The sequence below is a fragment of the Typopeltis vanoorti genome, chromosome 26 (assembly GCF_054136105.1).
Source record: "Typopeltis vanoorti isolate ZY-2024b chromosome 26, IOZ_Tvanoo_1.0, whole genome shotgun sequence".
Lineage (NCBI taxonomy): Eukaryota > Metazoa > Arthropoda > Arachnida > Uropygi > Thelyphonidae > Typopeltis > Typopeltis vanoorti.
Genome location: NC_143574.1, coordinates 29312405 through 29324792, shown reverse-complemented (window position 1 = coordinate 29324792; position 12388 = coordinate 29312405). Strand labels below are relative to the sequence as shown.

Sequence of the window (12388 nt, the reverse complement as noted above, 5' to 3'; positions counted from 1 at the left end):
ATAAAAAGTAAGCAACCTTGCAGGAAGGGTAGTTTATATACACCAGGCACTCAGTGAGAAGGGAGCAGATCTTTGGTAGAACTGACAAAGGTAGCAAGTTTCCAGTGGGACTTAAAAAGCTGTGCAGAGGTATTTTTTTTTTTTAAAGATCTGGCTATTTTTTTCCGATGTGCCCTGGATGTAAGGGATGGTGATGGCATTTCTGAAATCCTGCTGAAGGGATGGCTGCAATTATTTTTTTAAATTCTTGTAACCACTGGATAGGAAGGTGTTGTGTATGTGGTTGAGTTCTGTTGAAAGAGAAGTTCCACTGAAAAAAAGATTGTAGGCTCTATTGGTTAGAGTTTTAATGATGCAATATTATTGAGAGGGGTGGTGATGGGAGAGTTTGCCTGTGTGAGTGAGTTTTCTATATACAGTGAAGGAGAGATTACCATTTAGAAGATGTGTCAATAAGTCTAGGAAGGGTAAACTATTGTTATTTTTCTTTTCCATCGTAAACTAGATTCTTGACAGAGGTGACAGATTGATATCATAACTGCTGGCCTGTTGGCCAAGTGGTCATATCCACTCTCCAAGCCAGAAGGCTGCAGGTTTGAATCCTACCGTGGGCATAAATGTTGCAATTGTCTGTGGAGATACTGGTGGTGATGGGCTGTAGATTGCATTGGTGTAGTTGCAGTTAGTGGATTAAGTGGTAGAGAGTTGTAGAGTAGGTGCCCTCCCCTGATGAGTCTTTGGACTCCCTAGAGGTGACAATTTAAAAAGTAAAATAATCAGATAGAAGGTTTGAGAGAGTGGGCTGAGTCTAACTTGTTATTCAAATTTTTCCATGTAAAAATAGGCAAGTGGGCGTGAGAGGGGAAGAACCCATAGCAGTTTCTTTCCTTTTGTAAATTTTGTTCCCCCAAGAAAAATAACCAGAATTAATGGCAAAGAAAAGAGATCTAAGATATCCAAAATAATTTGAGTTTTTTTAAGAGCGTTACCAAGGGAATATTGGTAAGCAGTGAGGTGATGCTAATGCTTACCAATATCTTTGTATTTTTTAGAATTGCATTTTCAATAGCGGTTTAAAATGGGGGTCAAGTTTTTTATATAGGATGTGGTATGAACTGTGGGGAGGGGGGTTAGAAAGTTTGCTAGCTGTTTTGACAATTTGTAGCATGGAGCATCATCAGTATCTACTATAGGTCTTAGGAGGGGAGGGCAGATTGGGTTTGTGGATTTTAGGTAAATCGTATATCCTGGGGGAAATGAGAATCGCATATGTGTTACAAATGTTAGTTGTAATTCCCTGAAGATGTCTCAGTGTCAGACAAAATATTGGAAGCATTAAAAATTGTTTTTAATCTTTTCTTAGTGTAATATTCCATTACAACCCCCAACATGATATCCTCACAGCACTTAAGCCTCAACACACACACAAAAAGCATCATGGTGCATCCATTCTGCTTGTCTATCGTAACATTATTATGAAACGTGAGAAAGTTGCTCAAACATGACCTCCCTTAGCAAACCCATGCTGTTCATTGAAAAGTATAGATTCACTGTCAACCCATTTCTGTATGTGGGCTCTTATTAACTTTTCCAAAATCTTCACTCTGCTCCAGAGATACTGATAAGATGATAGTTGGTATAGTTCGCCCACCATTTCTAGATCCCTTCTTGGCTTGGTGCCAAGAATAGTCGATTCATGCTGAAGGGGAGAAAGAAATGAAGGATGTACGAATTGGTCGCCAACATGCGAAATCACGTGCTTTCTTGTCTGTCGCTGTACTAGTATTAGCTTGATTTTTGTTGTTCTCTTTTTGCATTATTTTTTTATTATTAATTTGTATGATGGATCCAGTATAGTCAACAAGTTCTGTTGTTACACGTTTCAGTAGCTCTTGCAAAAGAATATTGAATAATGTGCTGACATTCTGCGAAAAAGAATTGTCAGAAGGCCATCTTCTTGTTCCCCTTTCTCAAGTCATAAAATGCAAGTGCAATTGCGGGCGTATCGGGGTCGACTGTTAAAAGAATTCGTAGGGAATCAAAAGGTGAAGGTAAGCCAAAATTTAAATCTCCTAAAAAAAGCGCCAGAGAAAGAAAACCATCGAAACCGTTGAATGATTTTGATGTAGATGTTATAAGAAGAGCTATTCACGAATTTTACGTGGTCGAGAAAAGAGTGCCAACTGTTCCGAAATTGATTCCTGTGCTTAAAGAAAAAATTAATTTTCCTTGGAAAAGAAAAACTCTAAGGAAAATACTTCATGAAATCGGATTTTGTTTTAAAAAGTCCCAGAATAAAAGGAAACTTATCATGGAGCGAAGTGACATTGTTTTATGTAGAATGCAGTATTTGCACGTATTAACATTCTACGTACATTTTTCCAACTGTTATACAAGCAAAATAGTTACACTTTAAAAACAGCAATGTTCGTAAAAGAAAAGCTAAATTTTCTGACCTGTAATAATAAACAAACTCAGTTTGTTTATTATTACATCCCAGAAGACAGATTGATTACCCTATTATCGGAATGGATTCTCCTTTTTCTGACATGCGCAGAAATGTCGAGGGACCTCAAATCGGTGGGCGAACTATATTAATCTCATTGCATATAGTACCCATATGCAATGAGATTATCATACATTCTTTCCATTCCAGTGGAATCTTCCTTGTTTTATGACTCAGGTAGTCTGGTCAACAGCCAGTTCAACTAAACATACTTTTAGTATCTGTGCTGATATCCCATCAGTGTCTCTATTTCTAAATTCTTATTCAGTCCGTACAATAGTTCCAGTACCTTCTCACTCACTCACTCACTCACACACACACACACACACACACACACACACACACACACACACACACACACACACACACACACACACCAGTTTCTTCATTTGGTGAAGAGTATTTTATTGCAAAACATCTGTTTCATTAAATTTTTCTCTTTTTCTCTCATTCTGCTTAAGTGGACATGCCACTTTAATTAGCAATGCTAACAACATGCAAACATCAAATTCCATTCTAATATCTTACTTTTTAATATGAATCTGCTATTGATGCATCTGTCCATTCCATATTCTCAGAATTCTGATCTGTAGTTTTTGATCAATTGTTTTATTTCTAAAGCATCTCTCAGAGATACATAAAATTTATTTGAACATGGTCTTGTATATTGTTTGACAGTATTTTACCTGATTTCACTCTTATTCCATATAACTTAATTTATTTAGCTCCCCGCAATACCAGCATTGCTTATTTTATTGTCTATATTTCAAATTTAATTATTCTGATTTCAATAAAAATTGTGCCTGAAGAGCTGAAATGTTTTACTTGTTCTGTAGGTTCTCCATTGAAAATGCAGTTGCTGTTTTTGATTCCAATTTTCATATCAAATATATTACAGCAGTTAATCGATTTAGTTAGTGCCCTGAACACTTGCACTGGATTTATTTAGGAGCATACTGTCATCTGTATAAAGCAAAGAGAAGAGTCAAATATCTCCACTTTTTATATAAGGCTCAACATCATTTTCATTCATAAAACTACCCATGTAGATGATTAACAGCGGAGATAGCATGCATCCTTGTCTTACACCAAATTTTACATTAAAGCATTTTCCTGTGCTTTGTTTAATTCTAATTAAAGGAGGCACAGAAAACAGCTTTCTTTCTTGCCACCTTATCAAGTGCCCTTCCAAGATCTACAGAACTAGAAATACAAATCCTTATTACATTCTCAAAGTTTCTGGACTATTTGTGTTAAAGTAAAAATCTGATTGTGACAATGGCTATTTGATCAGAAGATAAACCCAAAGTTTATCTTCTATAATTTTTCTTAGCCTCTTCTCAAAGTAGATTTGCAATACCTTGTACACCAATGGCTGAATCAATTATTTTTTTTTCTAACTTTTTTCTAGTCTCCAAGGTTTGGTTTTTGTTTCCAAACTTGCATATTTTCTCCAACAATATTAATATATTTGGGTTTACAGTTCATCGCTGAAAGCTTATAAACTTTGATTCTTTTTAAGGCTTTCATACATATTTTAATTTTTAATATATTCATTTTTTTTCCTGCTTAAAACTAAACGGTGATCACTTCCTATTTCAAATACCCCGTATATTATTACACCCTCCAAACTAGTGTTAATATATCACCACCAACAATAACACAGTCAATAAGACTTATTTCTTGTGTCTTCTCTCCATATGAATTTATGTATTTTCATGTTAGAACAAATTCAGTTTCACTTACCCAATATAGTGCCTGTGTGCACCTATCTATTGCCCGATGTTCTCTGATGATGCCAATTTGAATGGTGAAATATTGAAAATATCAATTAAATTAATTATTATATCTTCTAGGTTATAATATTTCTTAAAAATACCAGCAGGTACACTGATATTTTTAAGAAGTATATAATATCTTATTTTCCTTCAGTACTATATTATATGCATTTTCGTGATACACAACACTTAATTTGTACATTCCCATGATTTCTCAAATACCGTTATGGTAAATTCAAAATATAAGAAATTACCAAATAGTCCCAGATACTGTCACAGCTATTTGTTGTTAATCAATTTCTTGTAATAAATTATTAGCAATTCCTGCATAGCTTAATTATTGAAGACATATCTTCAATAATTTTTAATCGGTTCATCTCAAGAATATTGCAGATTTTGACTGAGAAACTTCATAGAGAAAATTTCTCTAAAAATGTTTACATTATTTTATTAAATTTTTTTTTAACAGGTTGTTACAATGAGAGATCTACTCTAATCAAATGGAATTTAAATTATATACAGTTTATTGGAAGTTTATTTTGCACTTGGTTAGACTATAATAAATTTAGTTTAATCCTTTATCTAAGTGTAGGCACCTCTCCATTGCTTCTGCCTTGGTATCACAACTTCTGGGTCTGCCTCCCACTGATGAGACCTCAATAAAGGTCGAAACTGGTCTGGGTAGTGGCCCTTCCCTTAATGCATAGCATTATACATGTCCGCAAGGAGATGTGCTTTGCATTATGGGCGATACTAAGACAAGGAGAGATGAGAGCTTGGTCCATCTTTGCTACGAGTTGCCAACAGATGTACTACCTTGCCTCAGTCCTGAAGATATTTTCAGGTTCAAACTTTGTTTGCCAACACTTGGATAAAGGATTAAACTAAATTTATTATAGTATAACCAAGTGCAAAATAAACTTCCAACATCTTTCTCTAAATCCAGAGTAATTTATTAATAAGTTGGTACACCTTCTGGCAACTCGTATCGGTAAATATGACCTCTCCATTGCTTCTGCCTTGGTATCACAACTTCTGGGTCTGCCTCCCACTGATGAGACCTCAATAAAGGTAGTGGTCCTTCCCTTAATGCATAGCATTATACATGTCTGCAAGGAGATGTGCTTTGCATTATGGGAGATACTGAGACAAGGAGTGATGAGGGCTTGATCCACCTTTGTTATGAGTTGCCAACAGATGTACCACCTTGCCTCAGTTCTGAAGATATTTTCAGGTGCAAACTGAAAATATCTTCAGGTCAGGTATGTTTGCCTGCCTACACTTGGATAAAGGATTAAACTCAATTTATTATATACAGTTTAAGCACTGCAAAATTTTTATATCTCCAGATTTATGCATAATACCTATTCCAGGTATTTTCAACCAAAATGCTTTCTTGCTGATTACTACATTTACCACTCCAGCTGCATATCCCGTAATTTCCACGGGTAGCCTCTATTTTGCCTCTTTCCACCGAGGATCATCATCAAATTCCTGACACGTAGCCTCAAGGGGTGTACAGGATATGATAGTAGTACATGAAAAATTTACATCATTACTAACTTCCTATCTACAATTTTCCTCCAAATCAGTCTGTTACTTGTCAAGACTCCAACATTATCAGATCTTATATTTCTATCGTCTAAGGCACATTGTACCATATCAATCCACCTATATCTTGGTCTTCCTCTGGGTCGTTTTCCTGCCAACCTAGCAGAGAACACTTGTTTTGCTAATCTTTCCTCGCCCATTTTGTTTAAGTGACCATACCACCTGAGATTAGCTCTGCTAACGCATTCCTGGATGCAGACAATGTCAAGTTCTTTCCTAATATCCTCATTTTTAATCTGATATTGCCATCAATGGCATCTGTTCACACCTCTAATCTTTCTCAGGACTCTCATATCTGTGGTTTCTAGTCTTAGGTCAAGTGTTTTACTTCTGACCCAGCTCTCAGATCCATAAGTTAAAACTGGTTTGAACACTGTCTTGTATACAGCTAATTTAGTGTTCTGACTAATTTCTCTCTTATTCCATATGAATTTATTCAATTGACTTCCTACCATACCAGCTTTGTTGATTCTGTTGTCTATTTCCATATTTAATTTACCATCTACTAAAAATTGTGCCTAAGTAGCTGAAATGTTTTACGTGTTCCTCAGGTTCCCTGTTCACAACACAACTAACATTTTCAACAATTCTACCTATTTTCATTGTCTTTGTCTTTTTAATGCTGACCTTCATACCATATCTATCACAACAGTTATTCAATTTAGTCAGAGAATCTTGCAGACTTGTAGCGGATTTATTAAGAAGTATAACATGTCCGCATAAAGCAAACAGCTGACATTAACATCTCCAATTTTGATATCATGTTTAATACCACTTTCCTTCATAATGTGATTTATATAGATAATGAATAACAGAGGGGATAATGTATATCCTTGTCTCACACCAGATTTAACATTAAACCATCTTCCTGTACATCCTTCAATTCTAACTGCCAACTTACAACTCAAATACAGACTAAGTATTGCTTCATATAATGTCCCATTGACACCATATAACTGTAGCGTATTGAAAAGCTCTTCTCTTGGCACCGTGTCATATTCCTTTTCCAGATCTACAAAACTTAAATACAGATCTTTGTTGTATTCCCATGCTTTCTCGACTATTTGTCGTAAAGTGAAGATCTGATCCTGACAGCCTCTATTTGGCCTGAATCCAGCTTGTTCTTCACCAAGCTTTTCTTCCACAATTCTTCTCAACCGTTTCTCAAGTATACTTGCATAGATCTTGCCAGGAACACTCAGTAGGGAAATACCTCTGTAATTCTCACATTCAGTTTTATTTCTCTTTTTATATATGGGTACTATGAGAGCTCTACTCCAATCATCGGGAATTCGTCCCTCTGTTCAGGCTTTCTGAACTATGCAGTGCAGCCACTGTAAAACTTTTATACCATCATACTTCAGCATTTCTGGTCGAATATCATATATTCCTGCTGCCTTTCCACATTTCAAGCTTTTGATGTCTTTTTCTACTTCAAGTATGGATATGTATTCCTGACTGCATGCCTGGTCAGTGTTTTTTAACACTGTGCTATCATTGCTTGTTTCATTTAGCAATTTTTCGAAGTAATTACTCCATATTTCAAGGATATCTTTTTCTGCTGTTTTCATGTCACCTTTATCATCTCTAACTCTTTTTACAGCACTTTTTCCTCCATTCCTAAGCTTCTTCAACAAACTCCAGAATATCTTACCACCTTCTTGATATTTATTTTCTATGTTCTTGCCAAAGTCCTCCCATGAGTTTTGTTTTGCTAGTTTTACACAGTGTTTCGCTTTCTTATGGATAGTTATTTGTGAGTTATTTCTTATTGGTGAGTTATTTGTGTAGTTCGTAGTGCATTTCATAATTTGAAATATTTCAAGTTTTTATATCATTTAGAAAATGCTTGCAACTCTTGATTCTATATAATTTTTATATTTGTTTTTTATATTCTTAATCTGTTAAATTACATCCATATAATGGCAATGGAATCTGATTCCGATAAAGAATACATGCCGGGAATGAACTTAGGTGACTCAAATACAGAGTCACCTGCTTGGAAAATCTTCATTGCTAAGAAGAGGAAATTGTTTTTGGTTTATGAAACAGAAAATGGTTATATTTGTGATTTTCTTTTATATACCAAAAAAGTAACAGCATACAATAAAAAGTATGATGCTTTACCAGTTAGCACTAAAAGTGTTCTTCACCTGATGAACCATTTTTTGGGTAAAGGTTACTGTCACAGTGGATATTTGGTATGTCACCAGATCCTGTGGACTTACTGATAAAAGAGATGACAGATATTTTTGGTACAGAACAGAAAAGGTCTCCCAGAGGAACTTAAAAAAGCTGAAAAAGGGTAAAGTATTAAATACTGTAAGGTTAAAAATGCTTCAATAAAAATATTTCTCAATTTTATTAAAATCTACTGAAAAAAATTTTTTTTTGTGCCACACAGATCAAAAATTTACCCAGAATAGAGGGTTAAGGTCCTTTTCTAAGTAATAACACAAAACAATACTAATAATCCACAGTACTTTCAGGCCTTCAAGTTCCACAATCAGTCCACATTGGATTTTTAACCATAATTTTATGATAAGGTGGATAGCCTTATGCCTAAATATATATTCTGTATGTAAACTGTGTATTCTCCTGGCTAGTTTGTCTGGTCGCTGGTTGAAAAATCTGAGTTTCCTGGAGGTAAACCCCATATGCATTTTCATGATACACAACACTTAAATATGCACACCTGTGTATAAGAAAGAATGATACTATGCATCCAAAATATCTCTAATTTCAGTGTTTATATGGCCTTCTGTCATCTCATTCCTTCTGCAATACTTTTTTGCATCTATGTCTTCAGTAGCTGCTAGGACATCTAGCAGCTACTGAAGGACTTGAACACTATCTCCTATATTTTTTTCTATCATACCTGTTAAACTATGTTACTTTTATACATACTTTACCTTTCACCATTTCCATCTATATTCTTTAACAGTACATAGCACACTTTTAATATTCTTTTCCTGGACTAGTTTTTTTAAATTTCTGGAGTCCAATAAAAATTTTTCGGCCTTTGTGGACAACTTTCTGATGTGCTTCCTTTTCAGTCTATCAGTGTTTTTTTTAATATTTTGCCATTTCAGTAACTAAGGTTTGGTTGCTTTCAAAATCTTTTAATTTACTAATAATTAACACCAAACCAAGTTCTGCATTTTCAATTCATTTCTAGAATCTGAAAGATAACTCGGGTTCTATTTAAACTCTCTTACACACTTTTATTTTCTGTGAACATTGTGAAACAGAAAAACATCTCCTGGAAGGTAAACATCTGAATGAGATATCATACATTTATTTATAAGGTCATGTTTCATGTGCCATACACGAAGTGCACTTTTTGGTTTCATTTTTTTCATTTATTTGTTTTATTTATTTTTTTCTGAACCTCTGTATCAATCTTACATGGCATTTGCAAAATTTCAGCATTAACATAAATGTCTATATGTGTAAAACTAAACTGATAATATATAGAAACAAGTATCTTTTTTTTTTTTTTTTTTGAGGGATTTTAATCAAAATAAATTTATTTTACTAAATAAAGAAAATAGTATTATATTGTTTTATTTATAAGAATTATTTAATAATAGTGCATTTTGTAATATACATAAAAGAAGCAATATTCATAAATGGCACTTACCTTTTTTTAGACGAGAGAGTGTGAAATCTATGATAGAAACAAAAATGCCTTCATTCTCAATTTGTATTTTCGAATCATTAAGAATATAATCTATGTTGGTGTAGTCGGAAAGAGATACTAGGATGTTTCCCCAGTGCATATCTCTATGTTCAAACTGAAAGGCTTGTTCTGCTACAGCTAACGTGCAGGCTACTTGGCGAAATACAGACCTTGCCTGCATGGCACTGGACAGCTGAGACAAAATAAAAATGTTAATTAAGTTAATTTTTTTTATGTGAATCCTATCCATTAAAGGCTGTAAACTTAATACATTATGAATGAGTAAGATTCTGGGATATACTAATTTATAAGATTATATCTTTAATGTGAGTAAAGAGATCATATTTACATGTTTGCTGTCCAACTTTGGACAGCTTTTTTAGAACATTTTATTAGGAAAAAAAAAAATGGGAGCTGAAACAAAAAACAAGATCTTTCTATAAAATAACAAAAACTACATGATAACCACAATAATAAACTTCAATGAAAGTAAAAATAACAGTACATCACCAGTGTGTGAAAACAACAAACAAATAAAAAAAAACAGGAATACAAGTTACATGCAAAAATTGGTTTACCAATTAAAAATAGTTACTATGTGCCAGAAATTAATATTAAAAATAAATAATATTAAAACTATACAAATGAAGTGGATATTGAATCCAACATTATTTTAATATGCTCACTTTCTAGTACTATCCACTTAATTAAACTATTAATTCTGTCAGCTATCATATTTACTTTTGTTTAAAAATTCCTTTGTGGAATTTTTAAGCAAAAAAAAACTATGTCCTTTCATGAAAATTACAATAAATTTCTCAACAAATAAAACGTTGTACTTGCGACATGCGTATTATATCATTGTATCACGCACAGTGATAACTTTATATAATTTTTAGAATTGTCGGTTAGTTTCCTAGTTTTTGTTACTTTCTATTGCTTACTAGTGTATCCTTTAAAAATGCTGACAGATATCAGTCAGTGAAACGTCGGATATTAAAATAACAAACAAATCCTCTAAACTCTATTCTTTTTCACAGTAGCCAAAATTGGATATAAACGACTCTCACTATAGCAAACACTTAGTGACAAAAGGAATAACGATTGTTCTAGAGAAAATTTGCTAAAGTGAATTTATTTATTAATTTATTATCATTCTTTAGTAGACTGTATACACACATGACAAATTTTGTCATGTGTGTATACAGTCTACTAGCATGAATTACAATGAACTACAATGAACACCATAGAGATCTAAAACAGTTTAATTACAATAAATCATACAGCATTTTTTTCTTCTTCTTCATGTAGCTTTCTTAGTGAGAGAGTGCAGCACCATGTCCTTCCAGTTCTCTCTGTTGGTGGCTTTCCTTTTTGTTTCTGCATAGCCATATGATCCTGTCCATGATCTTATATCTTCAAGCCATGTTCTTTGTTTTTTTCCTCTTGATCTTTTTCCCATAATTTTTCCTTATAAAACTGTTAGTATCCTCTGTCCTGCTGAACCTCTCATTACATGTCTCCTGCCAATCTCATCTTTCTCTGGATCATTTCCTGTAATAAAGATCTCTGTGTTCTCATTCTCTGTAGGACATCTGTATTTGTCATATGTTCTGTCCATGATATTTTCAGAGCTCTTCTATAGCACCACATTTCAAAGGCCATTATCTGTTCTTACTCTTTTCTTGAATATCCAGGTCTCACTTCCATATGTGAAAACTGGCCACACTAATGTTCTTATCATTCTTTTCTTTGTCTCAATACCCACAGAACTTCTGAGCAGATCTTTATTTTTCTAAAAGGCATCTTTAGCTATAGCTGTTCTTATTTTTATTTCTTTATCTTGCTTTCCATCTGCAGTAACGTAGGTGCCTAAATATTTGTATTCTGTTGTATGTTCAATTTTCATATTGTTTATGAATCTATCTGGCTCAGATCTATTTTCTTTTGAGATTTTCATAAATTTGGTATTTTTTTGCATTTATATCTAATCCAAATTCTTTACCTTCTTCAATTAGTAGCTGCAGTAATTTGATTTTAATTTATTTCAGTTTTCTGCTATTAGAATGGTATCATCAGCATATCATATTTCATACCATTGATACTAATTCCTATTTTTTGTTTTTCAATCTTTTTTATCACCGCCTCACTATAGATATTAAATATACTTCGTGAAAGGATCCAACCTTGTCTAATTCCTCTTTTTATTTTCACTACAGAAGCATCAGAGTTAAACAGTTGCATTTTCTGTTTGGTGTAAATCATTTTTATAATTTTTATAATATTAAGTACATGATCTTCTATGTCTGATTTAACCACTTCTATGTCTGATTTAACCAAATATATTGAACATTTTGTTATGTTTTACCTGGTCAAAGGCCTTCTGAAAGTCTATGAAGCATATGTAAATGTTCCTGTTCTAGTATTTTTAGTTCCAGAATATCATTAATGGTTCCCATTCCTCTTCTGAAGACTTTCTGTTGTTCACTCAATTCACCTATTAAGGCTCTTTCAATTTATTTGTTAACAATGGTTAAAATAATTTTAGATGCATGGGTATAGGCTCACAGTTCTGTAATCTTTGCAATTTTGTTCATTATTTTTTTTTAGAATTGGTATGCAGATAGATGTTGTAAAAACTTCAAGTAATTCTATTGTTTTATAGATGTTCTTAGTGGATTCCAATAAATAGTTGTTATTACTGTCAGTCAAGCTTTCAGCAGCTCAGTCAGGATATTATCACACCCAGGGGATTTATTATTAGGAAGATTCTTAATTACATGTTCTGTCTTTACAGTACTTCAGTCATTC

At 33.5% G+C, this 12388-nt stretch overlaps 1 protein-coding gene across 2 annotated transcripts in view; it reads right to left on the bottom strand.

Annotated features, from left to right (window-relative positions):
* The window catches only part of LOC150092449 (uncharacterized), a 161568-nt gene that overhangs the window by 15409 nt on the left and 133771 nt on the right, over positions 1 to 12388 (bottom strand). For both annotated transcript variants that reach the window (XM_090415003.1, XM_090415004.1), the window contains exon 13: positions 9539 to 9770. In XM_090415003.1, the coding sequence (XP_090271129.1) occupies positions 9539 to 9770 (232 nt within the window). The remainder of the gene's footprint in view (positions 1 to 9538; positions 9771 to 12388) is intronic.